The sequence below is a fragment of the Mirounga angustirostris genome, unplaced genomic scaffold (genome assembly GCF_029215605.1).
Source record: "Mirounga angustirostris isolate CCGP_5_RB_7025 unplaced genomic scaffold, mMirAng1.0.hap1 SCAF_6, whole genome shotgun sequence".
Lineage (NCBI taxonomy): Eukaryota > Metazoa > Chordata > Mammalia > Carnivora > Phocidae > Mirounga > Mirounga angustirostris.
The window spans coordinates 23,645,920-23,665,498 of record NW_026991714.1 but is presented as its reverse complement, the minus strand read 5'-3'; the positions used below and the strand labels follow the sequence as shown (position 1 = coordinate 23,665,498).

The window sequence follows — 19,579 nt, the reverse complement described above, 5'->3', positions numbered from 1 at the left end:
TCTAAGAACCTGTGATTTATTTTTTAAAATTTATAATATTTGTGTTATTTTCCTTAAAGAGGATTCCCCAAGGCCCCACAAAACCTGGATTCACTTCCGGTAGCATTTTTTTTTTTTTTTTAATTTATCAAAGAGAGAGAGCAAGAGCAGAGGGAGGGGCAGAGGGAGAAGCAGGCTGCCCATTGAGCAAGGAGCCCGATATGGGACTCAATCCCAGGACCCTGGGATCATGACCTGAGCCAAAGGCAGCTACTTAACAGACTGAGCCACCCAGGTGTTCCTGCATTTTACTTTTTAACACATAGTTCAAGAGAAAAAAACATACTGGGAGATCAAAGAGTGGAAATGATTTATCTCCAAGCAGGGAACCTGATACAATTGAAAAGCTAAACTTTCAGAGATAAGGATTGGTGAAGAAACAATAGAGGGTCTTTTAAAGCCAAAGACTCTGAGACTCTGAACTGTCTCTCTCTTTTTTTTTTTTTTTTTTTTTTTTTTTACCGTACTAAGAAGGCAAAGTTTCAGAATGCTGTTGACTGGCTGATGACATCTGGTATTATCCTTTATTTATTTAGCATTGGTGGCTGGAGGTAGTGGTCTGTTATGTAAATGAATGCTTACCTGGCAATCAAGAGATGGGATTAAACAGTCAATCCTACTGCATCTGTGAAGTGTGTGAGTTGGGATTACTTGCCCAGTTCATTCTACAACAGTATCAACAAACTGGTTCCTGATCAAGGTTTATCAACACTAAATTCCTGTTTTCTCCTTGTTTTGTTTTGTTTTGTTTTGTTTCTTCTAATTGAGCTACTTCTGAATCTCCTAAATTAATTCTTTTTCCTCATTTTATCTCATAAATATTGAAGTTCTTAATAATCTCAACATCACTTGTCACTCTTCTCTTTCCATGACCTCTTTGGGAGTAACCTTATTCATTCCTTCATGTGGTTGTGGATCCTACTTACATTAGTAAATCTCCAATCATACTTCCAATGAAGACTTACTCTTTCCTTTTTAAAAAATCATTTCCCCTTTTTTTCATTCTTTTTTTATGTCTTAAGTGTTCTGGATTCATTTTCCTACTGATTACAACTTTTGAAATTCTCTTACTAAAGTCCTATTAGTGTTAAGTTCTGTCAATTTCAGTTTCCCTAGAAATGTCCTTATTCTTGAAAGACAGTTTTGTTGGGTGTCCAATTCCAGGATGAGTTTTCTTTTTTTTTTTAGCACATTAGAATTTTGTTTACTGCTTTATGGGTTCCATGTTGCTATTGAATGGTTGGCCATCATTCTAGTTTGTATTCTCTGTGGGTGGTCTCTCTTTTCTGTCTGGCTCTTTTTAAGATCTGATTGATTGTCTGGTTGTTTTGCACTTTTATTACCATGCATATGAAGCTGGATTTTTATTTATTTCTTTGAATTAGGATTCTGGAGTTCCAGAACCTGAGGACTTGAGTATTTCATTAATTCTAGAAAATCCTTAGTTAATATTTACTTGAATAGGGCTTCTTTCTGATACTTTCATCTCGTTTTCAGGTATTCTGTTTAAATATATGTTAGACATTGTCATACTACCTTCCAAGTATCTTAATTTTTCCATACTACTTTATATCTCTTTTCTTCTCACATTCTGAGTAATTACATCAACTCTGTCCTGCAGTTGACCCCTTCACATGCATCAAATGTGCAATCTAACCCATTGTTTGAGTTTTTATTTTTAATTGTTATACTTTTTAGTTCTAGAATATGTATTTCTTTTAACATCTACCTGAATATTTTAAGTAGCCTCTTGTTCTTTGTTCATACTTTAAATGTTCTTTATTTCTTTAAACATAGTAAACACGTTCATTTTTTCTGTTCTGAATCTAATAACAACAAAATCTGTAGTCTTTGTGAGTCTAATTCTATTGTTTATTGTTTCTGCTGACTCATGGTGCCTTGTTCCCAGCAGCATTTTTAATTTTTTTATTAAAGAAAAAAAGTAGAGAATATTCCAGAATAGGTGATGAATCCATGGAGAATCAAATAATCTCAACCCAAATAAAAAGAAACCCACAGAGAGGCCTAGAAAGATAAAAGAGCAGAACACTAAAACAGTTCTCCATGCAGATAATTTAGTTTAAAAGAATCTTGGTTTAATAATGCTAAGTCCAGTAAGTACTAGCTCTCTAGAAAATAGCAAAATACCCTCAAGATAACAATGAGTTTTGATAATGTATTGTTACTGTTTTGTTGTTATTATTAGTATTGGTATTTTACTTTTGCGTATTTCTATTATTATCTTGCTAGCTCAGGTATACATTTAGACAACTATGTTTTCTTTTTTTGTTTTTTAACAACAAAGAGATCTTTCTCGGTATCCATCCCTTTAGATGTTCAGTACTTGGAATGTTCCAAGGTCATTTAATTATAATATTATTATATTTCTGGAAATGAAAGTCAGAGGTAGATTTTTTCTAGCTTTCTTGAGGTATGATTGACAAATAAAAATTGTATATATTTAAAATATATAACATGATTTTTTTTGATATACATATACATTATGGTAATTTTTAAATATAGATACCCAGATGTCATCTAGCAATATGTTTTAGTTTACAATAGAACATGTGCACACACATATTTCTGACTTTTTCTTCCCCCATATTAAGCTACACACTTGCAATTCATTTGTCTTGTCCATGCACACCTTCACTTCTTGAAGCAGGCTGGAGAACTGGGCATAGAAAAATGTAACTAACTATTTTCAAATTTGTTATAAAATAAAGGATTTACTAGGTTAGATTAATTTTACTTTTCCATATATCCTAAATTTTTTCAGCAAATTTTAGTGGAGTATAAAAATGGCATTTCTTTGTATAATTTTTCTTCTCTAGAGTTGCCAGCATAACTACTATGAGGACGCAAAAGCCTATGGATTCAAAAATAAGCTAATTATAGTTGCAGCTGAAACAGCTGGAAATGGATTGTATAATTTTATTGTTCCTCTCAGGGCATATTATAGACCAAAGAAAGAACTTAATCCCATAGTACTGCTATTGGACAACCCGTAAGTATATTTTAAAATACCCAAACAAGACAAAGAGTTTTTAATATTATATCAAAAATTATTTATTCTAATTTGCTTAGAATATTTTAAATCAGATACATTATGGCACATGATTCATTGGGAGATATATTTTGTGCTATGGTACAAAACAATCATTGAATATGGTTGTTTCACAAATACTCCTTAAAACATCACTGGAACACTCTGAGCTTTTTATTTAAAACTATTGTGCAAGTGGTCATCACTCAATACCAATGGGAAACATGCCATCGAAATAATTACAGTTATTTTCCTTAAATTAATCAACTAGCCTGGAAAATTTCTGCCAAAGCTGGACAACTTTTTTTGGTCTTTCTAAAGAACCATTAATTATCAACCAAGCGTATTAATGATCCATTCTTATGTGGTACTATGACACATCATCATAACTTAATGTGATTCTTCCACTGTTAAAATATATATTCTATAACATAATATGAATAATTAATGCTTTACCATGATCACTTATTTTGAAAATGTTGGATTGATATACTCTTGTGAAATAAGACTACTTAAGCATTTAAAAATCCTTATGCATATATAAATGTAGGTCATGAATGCAGTGGTCAAACCCATTGTATCCTAAAATTATGATATTCTTCTTTGTGACTCAAATTGGTAGCAGATGGTCCTTAGATCAATACCATATTTTAGGATCCTCCAACTCTCCTCTTAAATTCCAAAGTGATGCAAAATTTCAGGATAAACTAAATGAGGCCAAAATCTGTTGCCTTGTCTCTGCCTTTAAATTTATCAAAAGAAGTTCTTGAAAACAAAAATATCTTTCCACTATAACTTCATAACATCATTTATAGTGAATATACTAATATCAAGACCCTCATTGATGCATCTTTTTTAGTATCATTATTACAATGGTAATCAACTCTAAAAATTGTGAACACTCTAGAGGTTTCAGTTGAAGCATTTTCAGATATTATGACTCAGTGACTTTCCTGATACCACTTTGGTGTCCAAGGAAAGGTCAGGTAAATATAGGGCAGGGATGGGGAAGAGAAACTTGGACCCATTGTCAGAAGAAATAAAAGCTTAATGAAACAAATCTTAGGAGGATGAAAGTTGGGTTGCCGGATGGCTATGGCAATGGAGTGGTTGTGAAACACCTCCAAGGCCTTTGAATGTATCCCTAGTTCTAGAACCTTTCTGGCAGGAAGCTCTAAGGGACTGGCTAAACTGGCACACAAGAAATGCTCAGCTGACCCTGGGAATTCTAATGCATCAAGTTTTGGCTCTTTTTGCTTATGGTGTGTCTGTTCCCTTAAGATAGAATTTAAGGCAGCGGTATTTACAAGTTGATTGCCCTAGAGCATCCCCATCTTGTATGTCTTGGATCAGAGTGGATCCTCTGAGGTCCCAGAATACAGAGAGGAAGATAGGAAGAGACTTGAAAAAGTAGAGCTGTGCTTATAGCATCCCTGAGGTAAAGCAAAGGGTATAAGCTGACCTTTCCCCTGTTTTACATTGTTTCAAGGTAAATTTCTTGTTCTAATGTGTGAATCTAGTTGGGTTCCTGGACCTAATTTCAATACAATACAAATGTGTGTATGTGTTGGTGGGTGATTTCCGACATCCCCAACAAGCATCACTTGAGACACCAATTGGGAGTCCTACAATTCAAGTTGATTTTGACACTATTACTATCTAGGTTAAGGGTTCCAAAGGTTAAGGGTTCAGTCCTACAAGATTGCCACCTTCCCTTCAGAAGCCAGTCACAAACTTTAGCTTATATCACCTCTGTTTCTGACTGACCAGATATAGGTTGGAGGTTCCAGTGGCCCCTTTCTTGGGCTTCAAATGCTACTCACAAGTCCAGGTTGTTTAGCTATATTTATGACTGACAGACTAGAAATCAGAGTTCCCTACTCAAGTTCCATTAATTTGCTAGAACAGCTCACAGAACTCAGAGAAAAATTTTACTTAGCCGAATTTCTGGTTTATTTAAAAGGTTGTAACTCAGGAACAACCAGAAGGAGGAGATACATAAGACAAGCTATGGGGAAAGGGCATGAAGTTTTCATGTCCTCTCTAAGGGCGCCACTATTGCCAAATCTCCACATGTTCACCAACCCAGAAGTTCCCCAAATTCCTTCCTTTGGGTATTTATGGAGGGGTCATTACATAGACATAATTAGTTAAATCATTGGCCATTGGTGATCGAACTCAAACGCTAACCCCTCCCCCTCTTCAGAAATCAGGGGATGGGACTAAAAGTTCCAACCCTCTATTCATGGTTGGTTCCCCTGGCAACAAGCCCCCCAAAAGGGGTGCTTTCCAAAAGTCACCTCATTAACATCAACCCAGTTGTGGTGGAAAGGAGCTTGTTATGAATAACAAGACACCCATTTCACTTTTATGGCTCTGAAGTGATATCAGGAACTGAGGACAAGAGAACAAATAATTTAACAAAAGATGTCCCCATTGTTCTTATCCTCAGGAAATTTCAAGCATTTTGGGAGCTATGATGCAAGAACCATGGATGATCTGAATGTCCAAATATAGATTTCTTATAAATCACAATATTGCACCTCCTAAAAGAATCTATCTCTCCAAATTTTAGAGTGGTGTTCACTCCATGGACTGCAGATAGGCTCTTCTCTTTCTTAATATCTAGTCTTACTAAGTAATCCCATCTCAGCATCACTAATACCCCTTTGTCCACCTTATGATCCCGTTGAGCAGGTGGCAGGGGCTAGCATTCCTTAACATGTGCACCTTATGTAGATTTTTGAATAGCTGTAACTAAATCAGTCCCTTTAGGTTTGGTTCTCAATAAACAGGTTGCCAAAATGCCCAATTACTGATGGATTGGTTGATTGATTGATTTGTAATTTAGAATTATCAAAGCAAGTAATTGTTTTTATAGTCTTAATTCCTGAATCTGGTCAATCATAGAAAAACCCCAAAATTCCGTTTCTCTTAATTACTGGCAAATTGGTCAGTATTTCTGTGTAAATCTAGATGTAGCTTTTATCAGAGAGTATTTTGTTGGAATAACACCATACAGATCATTTAATAAAATTAATATTCTTTACTTCTACCCTCTGTTCATAATAGTAATAATTGTTGAACATTTACTATGTCAGTCATCATACTAGACACTTTACCTTTATTTTACATTTTATTCCCCTTAGAAATATATTCACATCATATAGTGATGATTTATCCTCAGAAAGATGTAGCAAGCAGCTTAAGATCTCAAAGTTTACAAGTTACAATGATAATTTTTAAATAAACCAGCTTATGTCTCTTTGTTACAGTACTCTTATTTTATAGACAAGGAAAAACAGACCAAAGAAATTAAATGACTATAGTCATATATATAATTCATAGTGCATTGTTCTTTCAACTATATGATCTTGCTTAATTTACAGATTTTTGATATATGAAAAAATACATTGTCAATTCTTTTTAGTAACAATATATTTTAACTTTGGATTATTTTGCATTACATATTTTCTTGCTTTTCTGATGACTTACATTCTGGACTTCAAATATTTCCATGGTGTTGTTTGTTAGATGATTTTTGTAGGGTTTCACTATTCTTCCAAAGGGTTAGGATGAAAGTACATGTTGTAAAGTTTATTAGCTTCCTGATGACTTCCAGAAAGTGGTATCTACCATTTTTATTTGTTGTCCCCTGCTATTTTGGTCAAGAATGAGGAAACAAAAACTAAACACTAATAAATAATGTTCCAGGAAGTTGTATGCAATCATTTTTTTTCTTAAAAATGAGATTCATCCTGCTGTGCCATGACTAGTATTTTGCAATGTATCCTACAATGTTACAAAGAAATGTGTTGCTTTCTTCTTCAAATTTCTCCATGTTGTAAGAATTTATTCACTAAAGATTGTGCACACTTTTACAATTATCAGTTTAGTGGGTTTTGATTTTGTTTTAAATTTACATGAGAATTGCTGAAAATAATATTCAATACACAACTATTTAGGAAGTTTAGTTGGAAGACTAATTAATTTAACATAACAAATAAATAATAACAGATGTCATAAGTAGGAATTTAAAAATGCAAATTAAATTGATAATATTCACAAACATAATATGTCGAGGTAAGTGTTCCTAATGTTTCCAAATAGAAAGCCTTCGAGATCTCATCTGGTAACTAAGCGGAACCCAGTCACAATGGAAAACATTTTGCACTTGATACTGGCTCATGAGGGGTGGTCTCAGTTCTTTTTTTTTTTTTTTTAAAGATTTTATTTATTTTATTTGAGAGAGCGAGAATGAGAGAGAGTACATGAGAAGGGGGAGGGTCAGAGGGAGAAGCAGGCTCCTCGCTGAGCAGGGAGCCCGATGCGGGACTCGATCCAGGGACTCCAGGATCATGACCTGAGCCGAAGGCAGTCGCTCAACCAACTGAGCCACCCAGGCGCCCTGGTCTCAGTTCTGATTGGACGGCCATCTGTTTAGTTTGGTCTGTTTTTGTGCCATATTGATTTTGAATATTTTGATTACCACCCTAACCTTAAAGGTCATCTAGTCATCTGATAATATCATTTCATATGAGAGATGGAAACAAAAGTCAAAAGCTTTGGAATATATTACCCAAAGCTACACAAAGTTGAAATGCAAGATCCAGGCCTATGTTCCTATATTTTACATCTTATTTACACAATCCTTTTGTTACATCAATCTTCTTTTCATATATGGTGTCAAGCAAACTTCAGCTTATTTCAAAAACAATGATAAATTGTCTGACATATCAGAGTCCTTTATTAAAGACATTCAAATTTTGAACTCATACAGATCTGAGATAAGGTCTAAGCTTATTTACCTTCTTGGTAAAAAGCCTTTTTTGCATGTTATCAGATTTCTTTAAGCTTCAGTTTTCTCATGTGTAAAATGAGTAGAACATTTATCTTAACAAGTAGTGCTGAGACTCTATAAGACAGTGTATATGAAGCACTAGTGTAATATCTCACTTAGAAAAGGCAGTCAGGAAATGTCAGTTTCCCCCCTTCCTCCAATCAAGAAAGTGACATTGTCATTATTCAAACTGATGAGTGGATTTGGGTGAAAACCCAGTTAACAAACAAAGGAGATTTATTTTAAGCAGTTGAAATGAAACTCCTTATATATTTTTAAGAAATAAACTACTTAAGTATAGAATTACTAAATGCTAACAAAATAAACTGTCTCACTACATTCATTTCTTGAATTTAAAAATCAGCAATTAAGTCCATTATAGTTATTGGTTAAGTGGGAAATAATGATCTTCAACTTTGCAAATCCATGCAAATCCACAAACCTTTTCACTTCCTAACAAACACTAGCTAATTAACATTTGAATATATTGGCAATTTTATAATGAAAACTTTTGTAAGAATATGATGTTTTAGACTCATAAGCTGTCATCTTTCTTAACACAGTTACAGTTAGGATGGTGATTAATGATGTGCTCAATTTTTTCTGTTTACTAACATAAATTTTTGTGTGTGTTGAATTTTTATTTCTTATATTACTAGTTAGATTCAGCATGTTTCATTTTGGTCTATGCATATTTATTTTGTGCTAGATCTATTTTCCTGTTAGGTTTATCTTTTATTGGTTTGAAATTTTTTTTTACATATTAAGCAAATAGGATCTGTAAATTTTGTATAAGTAGCACATTTTTAAATGTTTGTTTCTTATATGTTAAAATTTTTGTGATAAGCTTTACGGTTAAATATGCAATTATTTTTACTAGTTTTCCATAATGTAATATCTGACATAGATAGGTCTTCTCTATTTAGCAATCAGATTAAAAAATGCATACATTTTATCCTATTGCATTAATGGTTTATTTTTCTACATTCCATTCTTCAACTGTACTTTGGGGGTGTAACATAAGAAAGGGACATTTCCTATTTTTATTAATGTTTTATGTTTTTGCTTCGTGGTTTTCAATGTAAAGGTTATGCTTGCCAATTAACTTTCAATAATTAGAAAGATTAGTCTATTAAGAGCCTATGATATCATTTATGTTACTCATTAGTTATTAAGCAGTTTAGTGACATGAACACTATTGCCAGTTTATTTAAATGAGCTAACATAATACATGTAAATGTACAATTGCTGTATTCTTGATAGTTCAAGTTTCGTTATAAACTACCTTTATCGATAGAAGTAGTAGATAAATCTATTTGCTATATAAGTTACATTTTGCAAAAAGCAGGGCACATTAGACTCCCTACATTAGATGTGCTTCATCAAGATTATGTATTTGCTAGGTTTCAAGGGTTTGATTTACCTTGTAACAGAGCCAAATCCATGTAAACATGAACCATGCTATGCAATGAAAATCCTGAAGTAATTTCTGAGGATGTGTAAGATTGCTTGCACATTGTAAATACACATTTATGGCAGAATCGCATGTGGGTAAAATTCATGGGTTTCCTAAAACAAGGCAATAATATTGATGTCTTAGTAAATTTAGTGATTCATACTGGACAAGGCAACAAAATACAAAGGCCATATTTTCAGTTTTAACTCTAACAGAAGGGTTGGCATAAAGTAAGGACTTAATTTTGTCCTCAGTGACTCCAGTACTATTTATTACACAGATTTTCAGTATCTTTATTAAGTTGAATTCTTCAATAACATCATTTACTTTTGCTTTACTAAGCTTTAGAATACAGAAGATAGAAGAAAGAAATTGAAATTATTTGAATTTAAAAGAATGAGTCAGATTAAAAGTGTAGTTATTCCAGCCAGGGAATATATATCTGCAATTAATAACGAAGGATTATGGATCTATCTCAGCCACATAAATTATTGAACTACTCACTTAATCTGAAAAACTATATGGGAGTAAAGTGAGATGAAACAAAATAACAACCAAAAAAAAAGACACAGGCAAAATGATTATTCAGATCACCACAAAATCTCTACCGCCCCAGCCTTGTGGCACTTGGCATCCTCGTATACGTGCTTCTATAATCATGAGGTAGGGCAAGAGAGACATGGAGGGTCTTGAATCAGCAGTGAAAATGACACTTCTATTTTTAAGAAGCAGAACAGTGCTCAGACAGAGAACTAGAAGACGTTATAAAAAGGTTGCTACTGGGACTGCTACTATTTGTTGAAAGAATATACATCATGAGCTTTAAAGATATTTATATTCTGTGATTCACTAATATCCCTCTATGAATGTTTTGCAGTAAATGATTAAAAAACTAATGCTAGAAAAATGTCATTCAAAGATGTTCATACCTGTATTATAATAGCAAGATATTGGAAATAACTTGTAACTTCAGTAGCATAAAAGTGAAAATAACTTACAAACTGAGTAATTGAGGAATTTTAAAATGAATTGTGGTACATTTGTAATATGTAATAATATGGGGCCTTTTAAAATGAGTACAAAGAAATTTAACGATGGGAGGAATTGATCAACATTACAATAGTGGTATTTTTTGGAAGATCATCTTTTTTCATTTCACTGTATTGTACATTCTTTTTCTTTAGAGTGTAAAGGGCTAAGAGGATGATCAACAGGAAGAAAATAAGTCAGGGAGGAAAAGACTTCATCTAGCTTGGATATTATAGGTGCTACACTTCCCTTTTCCTAGAATTTCCCCCCCCCCTTCTCTTTTACTGGCAAACATCCAGATTAAACATAACCTCCGTGAAATGACCCCTGATTCTGCCTTCTGAGTGCAACCTATTGTTTATTCTTTCTGATTAAAACACATATTGTAATTGTGTGCTCTTATACGTGGGTTCCAAAAACTGTATTTCTTATAGTACAAGGTAACACGATAGTCTCATATGCCTTAGTAAACTGAATTGTCTATTAAATAAAAAGTTTTGGATACATATATGCTGAGTGAATAAATGCATGAAAGAATTAATAACTTTGTAAAATGAATACAATAGATTAAGTGATTTTTTAAGGAAGCATCTAGGTTTATGATGCTTTCCTCAAATATGCATATAAGTAAAGATTTCAATAAATATTTGCTCAACAATATATATGGAGTAAGTCAATTATTTAAAAAGTGAATTACTTTCATTTTAATTTTCTTTAATACATGTGTTGCATGGGTGCATATACCCTATTTATTGATTAATATACTGATATAGTAAGGGTTGTATTTAATTGTGTATATTCCTTAGAGAAAGGTGCTCTTAATAAGCATGCTAATTTAGTTCTCTATGCTTTGGGCCATCTAAGAAAAATCATTAATTTCTCATCTTATTCTGCATGAATAATTTTTAAACTCATTGATAAAACTCTTTAGTTATCATTAAGAATATCATTTCAGTATTTTTGTAGAATAATGCCATAATGTTTCTGATTTAGAAAGCAGAAATACGAGTTTTTATAATTCTGAGTGCATTGTGTATTCATAACAAGTACAAATGATATTTCCTAATTAATGTTAAGAAAAAAGGCACTTTGTCAATCTTGTCAAACAGTGTTTAGTTTTGGAAATGCAAACTAAGTCAGCTTACTTCCTTTCCCTAGCAGCGCTGCCACTGTTGTGACATTGTGTTTCATTTTGTAACCCATCTGCTACTTAGGCCAGATATGCATTTTCTGGATGCAATCTGTTGGTTTCCAATGGTTTACTACATGGTGGGCTCTATTGACAAGTAGGTGACAAAATCTTTGGCACAGTAACTGGTGTGGTGTCCTGTGGCTTGTCATGTGCTGTGCCCCCGTGTTGCATGAGTGTAATTTGCCATTTCCGTATTGCAAATATGGTGTATTTGCATGCACAGCTTATGTTCTCGTGTTATACATCCTGTATTCAAACTTCCTAAGCAGTAATCTGTTGTTGAATTAAAACAAATCTTGCTGCATGTGAATTTTATCACTTTTGTTTAGTTTCTAAAGCTATTTCAGTTTTGTGTTGTCTCTAGCAATAACGTTATTCCTATGGGCCTAGGGGTAGAGAAAATCTAACTGTTCAATGTTGCGATGCATTGATATCATTGTGGTAACTTCTGGAAATCTTCAAATAATTTAGAGATGCTCCTTTTCAGTCAGATTTATAAACTGGAGCATTTCCTTTAGAGCTTCCTTTATTCTGGTAACATATATCAGTCTATAATTTCTAAAAATTTGTTAATTAAAAAGTCAAATGTGTGCAATGTGTTAGTATTAAAATACAAATTCTTTTATATGGATGAACATGATTTATAAGAAATATAAAACTAAAGATCATAAAACTAATATGCCTATAAAATGTGCTAGCTTTCCATTAAAAAAAGTCAGCCAGAGCCTTCAAAACAAAATGCTAAAGTTACTAATCAAGAAATTTCATGCTTATATTTTGTCCTGTAGATTGAAAAAACAAAGTTTTAGAACTTTGGAAGTGTTTATTGGCTGTGGATACATTAAAGAGCAAACTGACTAACATTTATTTAACCTCTACATTAATATAGTTTGCATTATCAGTTTTCTTAATGCTAATCAACTAAGATGTAGTTAGCTGTACTAAAATAACTATTTAAATTCATAAACGTGAAATCAACCTATATTCTTCACTAGTAATGTTACTTTGAAATGGTAGTATTCTATTGAAATTCATTAGAAAAACAGAATATTTAAAAAATAAATAAATCTCCCATCTGTCTTTGCTGATGTAAATTATGAAATGAATTCTTTCTCCGTAAGAGTGTTTATGGTGAGGAAAAGAACCAAGAGGATCAAATTCCTATGATTAGAGGTGACACTGAATTGGCAACAAGTTGATCATTATTGAAGCTGGGTTGTGTAATTAGAATATGGAGGTTCACTGTGTTCTTCTCTTTCGTTAGTGTTTGAAATTTTCATTAAAAAAACAAAAACACCTTTGAATGAATTAAAACACTCACAAACAGTCCCATATATTCATACATTCACATTATAGTTCTCCTTGAAAAGGACGGCTGGGAAAACAGTAAAAAGGAAGTTGTTGCCATTTAGATTATCTTTTTTCATGAATGTTGTCTTTTTTTCTTAGGTGGCCATCTGGTGGCCAAACTGTGTAAAGCAACCGTGCTGAATTAAAAAAGTAGGCAGTGGCTTTCGGAAATAGGATAGTGTGGAGAAATCATGACAGATTAAAAAAAGGAAAAAAAAGAATAAAATGTAGCATTAAATGGATATAGAAATAAATAATTTAAGGTTAAAACCTGAAGAACAAAATGTTTCTACGTGGTTCTGAAATGCCATTCCAATTTTATTTTCTATAGATTTAAGCTCATATTTAATCATAATTACTAAAATCACTTGCCAAGGTTATATGTAAACTACAACAGCCAATATTTAGAGTATGGAATTAACTGATACATATAGATGTAGCTATTAGCCATTTAGCACAGGTACACAGAGTGAAATTTTTTGTCAAGTTTCAACTTCGTTGATTTATTATTGATGAAATAATTCATTTTTCCCATCATAACTTGTATCTATATATCCTTTAACAATCAAACTTACCTTCTATCACCTTATCTTTCCCTTTTCTTATATAGATAATTATAATGGAGAGATCATTTTTATTGAGGGGGAAAGATCATAAGAGCTGAAATAGAAAGTGATTTAAAATTATAGTAAGGTGGATCAAAGGCATATGACTTGGGCATCATTTTTATGGCCCATAAGGGACCATATCACATTAATTTTCCACCTACTTCTTTTTAAAAATGTATTTTGATATATGAACAATTATGAATTTCCAAGTTAAAAGAAGCATCCTAATAAAGTATTTCCAGGGATTAAACTTGATCATCGTATTAATTGGAAATTATGGCCCTGGCCCCGCTCATCATAGGAAATTTATTTGGTATAACATTCTGTTTCCACAGTTCTAGCCATAAAATCTCTGCCACAGAACATTATTCCTGAGTCAAGCAAAATATATATATATTTTTCTGGACTACTCCTGGGGATCTTGGACTCAGAGCTTTGGTAATACTCTCTCACTTGATGTGGCTAGTTCAGCCAATCATATGCTTGGAAAAAGATCCTCAGGGAACTGGCCTGCAATTTAAGAATCTAAAAGAACTACTTTTCTTTAAGTTCTCCACTTCCTATTTTAAATCAGAACATGTGGGCATCAATTAGCCCAATTCTCTGTCTTCAGTCAACTCTGTACTTAGGACATTCTTACACTCCTTCAAGTTTAGTCTCCTTTATCTGATTCAGTTATATTTTTCTAGTTTTATGAAGCAGAGTCAGGGAGATAGTGGTTTCTTTGTTTCAGCTTTAATGGCAACATTTTCTTTTAATTCGATGGGAGAACGATAGTGTTTATCGGTGATAAGGGAGAAGACTATTATAATTCATAGGAACTTCTATCCTGGTTTAGCAGTTATTTCACGCAATCAAAGAAATGAGGTTATTAAATCACTGGCTCAAAAAACTTTAGGCTGACTGAATGGTAAGTTTGAATACAGCTGATATTTATATATTTTTCATGCTCGTGGCTGTGTAGAACCAATCTTTAACACATAGCTTTACACAAAGAAATAATACACATTTAAAAATAAACCACAGTTTAATATTTCTTTGTTGGGCTAGACCATCTAAATTAATATAAGTACTCATTTCTACTTTTACCAAAAGTATCATAAGGATTAAAAATATATATAAATGTCATGTCTTTGAAGTAGTGTTCTAACCATAAAAACACAGTTCTAACATGCTTTAACTCTATTTGATTGCAAAATGGGTGTTTTTCATGGTTTAGTTATATAATTAGTAAATATTAAATAAAAATTCTTAACGCATAATGCTTTGAAATGGTTGAGATCTAATGAAACATGAACAGCTCAAAAATACAAATTATTTCATGTCAGTAGGGAATACTGTATTTTAATTCCCATCGACATCTATCTGCCAGGGCAAACTGTGTGAAAGCCGTCTCTAAGGGCAGCCTATACAAAGTCCAGTGGGTAAGCAAGCACTGATCCTAGTATGGTGATTTATTGAAAGTCCATTCTTCTCTGTTGATTTTTATCAAAGCCTAGATGATTTACTCAGGTGTGGAGTGACTTTTGCTGCCAACATGGTGGTTGTGGACAAGGAGAGTACCATGAGTGCGGAGGAAGACTACATGGCAGACGCCAAAACGATTGTAAATGTGCAGACCCTTTTCAGGTAAATGTCTCAGTAACTCAGCCCTGTGGCTTACTTACTACTAAATATTGGTGAAATATTTGACTCTGACTCTGTATATAAGAAATGAACATGAGACACTTACGCTGAAGTTATATTCATTCATTTGATCCTAAAACAAGTGCTTATTTAGCCTCCAATACTGGCACCGTATGGTTAATTTTTAACTCAGGGTCATTCTTTTAAAAATAAATAGAATAACAAATCTGTTTTCTGATATAGTTTAACAATAACAAATTCTAAATCCTGTGCAGTTGCAGTCAAGATTTATGAGAGACCATGCATGATCTAATTTTGGTTTTATGCCTGGCAGTGGCCAAAAGTATGCATTTACAATCTGGATTACTAAGAATGAAATATTGTAAGACTGTGAACAGATAATTTACCCATGTTCAGAACCAAGTCATGACCTTATCCTCACTATTTTCCTGTCTTTCATTTATTAAACTTACTGAGATAGGAATTTCCATTATGCTTATCTTTGGGTAAGAATGAAAACCAGAGAAAAGTCCATGTTATAAGCAAAGTCAAAATTACCTATAAATGAAGACATCTCTGTCACTTGAAATGGTTCTTTCTGAAATCATTTTAAAATGCAAATATCTAAAAGATCATTATTTTAGTTTTCTGAGTTTTGTGGGAGTCTAAAGAAAATATCTGAGCTACCAAATTATGGAAGTAAATAAAACAATCTGAACTCCTTCATCATCTTCCCTTGCTTCACCTTTATACTTTCATATTGTAGCAAAGCATATATTGAGGGTAATTATCAGTTTGTTGTTTGAGTTCAGAATTCAGAAGAGAAGGCTTAGATGTGAGTACCACTTAAGTTGATTATTTATTATATGATTTTAGGCAAATTACTTTCCTTCTCTAAACCTCAATGTCTTAATCACAAGGTTGTTTGGGATTTAAAAATATATAATGCTGTAGCACATGGCTGGTCATTTTCAGTTACTCAATGAATGTTAGTGACTAATTATTAGCACTATCATGATCACTTTCATGTGACAGAATAGAAAAACCAGACTTTGGAACAGTATAGCAACAAACTTCATCTGGAACCTCTATCCCCGAGGTTCCAGCAGACACTATGTGACTTTAAGTATGTTTCTTAACCTCATAGAAATTCAGTTTCCCTCATCTATAAAATGCATGTGGAAAATAATTAACCCTTCTTGCGGTGTTAATGTAAGGACCAGAAATTAAGTAGGTGAATAATCTGTCACAGCATCTGGAAAATTTACTCTGAACTTGCGTGAGAACCTCTTATTCCAGAAGAAGAAAAATGTACCCTCTAAAGTTACTGTAATGTGGCAATTCATTTAGAATATAGCTAACTAGTTATTGAACTAAATGAAATAGTACATTTAAAGGTCACATAGCACATGTTTAAAATATGACAGACATGTAAGTAATTTTTTTTCTCTAGAGAATGAAAAAAGAAGTTATAAGTGGAAAATTAATTCAGAGGGATGAGATTTATAGCCAGTGAACAAAGTGAAATCATACTTTTTGGTTCCATGCATGACAAAGCTAGTTACATTTTTAACAAGAGAGGATCCTTGGTCTGTTTGATTAAACATACCATTTTAATTTTCAACTTACCAGGAAATTATTTCTATTATGGTTTATTTTTTATTATGGTATAAAGTTTAAATTGATTTGATTTGGCTTTTATTATATAGTCTATGAATGAGTTATTTTGATTTCAAGATAATAATAAATAAATAATAATAAATCCCCATCTTACTGAAAGGTGCAAAGGCTCTAATCTTTTAAAACTAACTGACCAACTAAGAGCAGATACATGTGTGGTGGCATTATCATCATTTCACTAAGTACATAACAATATTTTTCAGGAAAAAAAAAATTCTATGAAACTTTTAAATAGAGTAGTCCTTAAGCTGCTGGTCAATGCATGCTAAACTAGACTAGTCTTACATAATAAAATAAAAAAGTAAGACACTGATAGAGCCCCATGATGTACGAAATGTTATTTATATGGACAAATGACCAAAATCATGCAGATTTGGTCATTTCATTTTATAGGTGCAGTCAGTTACCACTTTTGAGGTCACATTCCCACATTCCTTGAAGATTTTGGTTCTTGATTCACTGTGACTCTTGACAACCCTGTATCTACCATCATTCTTGATGATTTCAACAATTCTATGTAGACGATACTTTCAATATCTTACCTTATAGCCACCTGTTCTGGTCACAGCCTTTCCCTTGAAGTACCAATAATCCCCACCATCGTCTCAATTTCATTCAGGTCTATGAGTACTACTGTTTATTTTCTACTTCATTTCTTCTAATACCCCCAATTCTTAACAGTCCTGTGTCTCCACTGGAACCTACTATCCACTGGTTCAAATACATTTTCACTGTCCTTAGTCACCTGAGAGCTTTTCTTCCCTCCTTACCAGATTAAGTTCCAAGATCAATCATTATAATCACTCCTTAGCTGAAACCCTAAACAGATAATTACTGATTATCTGCTGTGGACTAATACCAATCTCAACTCTCTTTCCCATTCTCCCTTCCTCCACTCCTAGTTTTCTTTCAGGTTCTCTGCCCACTACCCTGCATGAAATTCCTTACAGACAGATGACTAATTCCAGAGGTAGAATCCAGTTATCCTCATAAGTGAACAATAGGCAACCAGAAATCTAGTCACAGTGGTTGGATACCAGGCTATTTAGGATTAAAGGGTAAGACTCCATAGGATAAAGAACAAGGAACAAGAAAGAGAAAAACAGAAAATGAGTAAGGCACAAGGAACAAAGAAATAAGTGTAGAGTCCAGAGTTGGCTTGGCATTTGGGGATTGGCTGACTAGGTATACCTTGTTTCTGGTCAAGTGGAGCATTTACGGGTATCAAATGACAAAACTAAAACGATTTAGTAACGAGCTTGATAGCCTTTATTCAAGGGAAAACAACCTGTGGATTGGAGAAGTACAGTGCTTCACAAGGTGGAACACTTTTCTGGAGAGATTTTGGGCAAGAGCAAGATTTATAGAATGTTAGAAGAGGCACCGTGTAAACAGCATGATGGGCTAGGAGGTCAGGCATTTCCTGGTCAGACTAGCAGGTCCTGTTTTTTAGCATAAGCTGAGCTAGCTAAAGCTGATTCGAGGATTGAGATTAGTGTATATTAGGTTTCCTTAATAGGTATTTACTGTAAATACATGTGACTTAAGTTTAGATTTGTGATGTGGGCTGGGGCACTGAGGCAGCCTCCGTTCTGTGGGTCCTGATATGCAAATTAATTTTATCACAGAGACACAAAAGTTATCTAAGTTTTGGTTTGCTGACATGGCAACCCAGCAGGAGAAGCTCTGTCTTGGGCCTAGAAATTTATTTCAATAATTTTATCTCTAAAATATCTCAGCTAGTCCTTATATCTTCATGAACAGCATTAATTTCCTCAGAGGAGAACCAAATTCTAATCTGCTTGGCATCTGTACGCATTCAGCAACTTAAGATGACCTTATGCTGTTGCTCTGTATGGGACGAATGCTACATTTTATTTTAGCGTTTGTAAAGGACCGTGTAGCTCTTTGGGCCCACGCCATTTTAACTTGAGTATTTTGACATTCCATTTTGCTGTGGGGGCATTTTCACTTTTACATTTTCAGCTTTTGAAACGACCTAAGGAATATGTTAGAAAAATCTTCAATCTGTGCTTGTATCAGAGCCCAGGAGACAAGAACGAGATGGAATTCAAGTATGAAATGAAAGTAACGGTGCTCTAATTCACGAGTTATTGATGTAATTAGTATCACCTGTTTGGCCAGTCTGGAATAAAGTTAAATTTGTTGTTATTCAGAGGCTCAAACTGATCACTTGAACCCCTGCTTAACTAGGACATACAGCTTCCCTTGGCAGGCCTTTATTCTTTCCAGATTGTCCAAGAACCTCTCAGAGGTACTCAGTCCCAAAAGACCAAAGGCAAAAATAGGAGAATCTCATTAATCCACTAGCAATATGTTTGGGGGTGGGGTTGGGGGTGGGGTTTAGGAAGAGTTAGAGGAGAGTTGGGAGCATGGGGAGAATTCCTTTTCATCTGGAATTGCGTTTATAACGTAAATGTAGTTTTATAATTGAAAACTGGACTATACAGTTCAGTGTGTCTTTATCCAGTGTGGCAATTATGGATTTGCTGGCTTGGCCCCTGCATGTTTCTTCCAGAGAATCCACTCAGGAAGCATTTCATTTTCCAGATCCAGAGTATAGAGCTTGGCATACAAAGTTTCAACGCTCAAAAATTTGATGAGCACTCCTGAAGTTTGTGCAATTTTCCAAATTGAAAGAAAAGCAGGTCCTCACTTTAAAATTTAAGTTTCTCTTGCTAAACTTTTA

General features: G+C 33.6%; 1 protein-coding gene across 1 annotated transcript in view; it reads left to right on the top strand.

The window, feature by feature from the left end:
- KCNT2 (potassium sodium-activated channel subfamily T member 2) overlaps positions 1–19,579 on the top strand; it is a 224,905-nt gene that overhangs the window by 156,985 nt on the left and 48,341 nt on the right. Inside the window, exons 16-17 of the mRNA XM_045876372.3 lie at positions 2,877–3,049; positions 15,058–15,192. Of these exons, the coding sequence (XP_045732328.3) occupies positions 2,877–3,049; positions 15,058–15,192 (308 nt within the window). The remainder of the gene's footprint in view (positions 1–2,876; positions 3,050–15,057; positions 15,193–19,579) is intronic.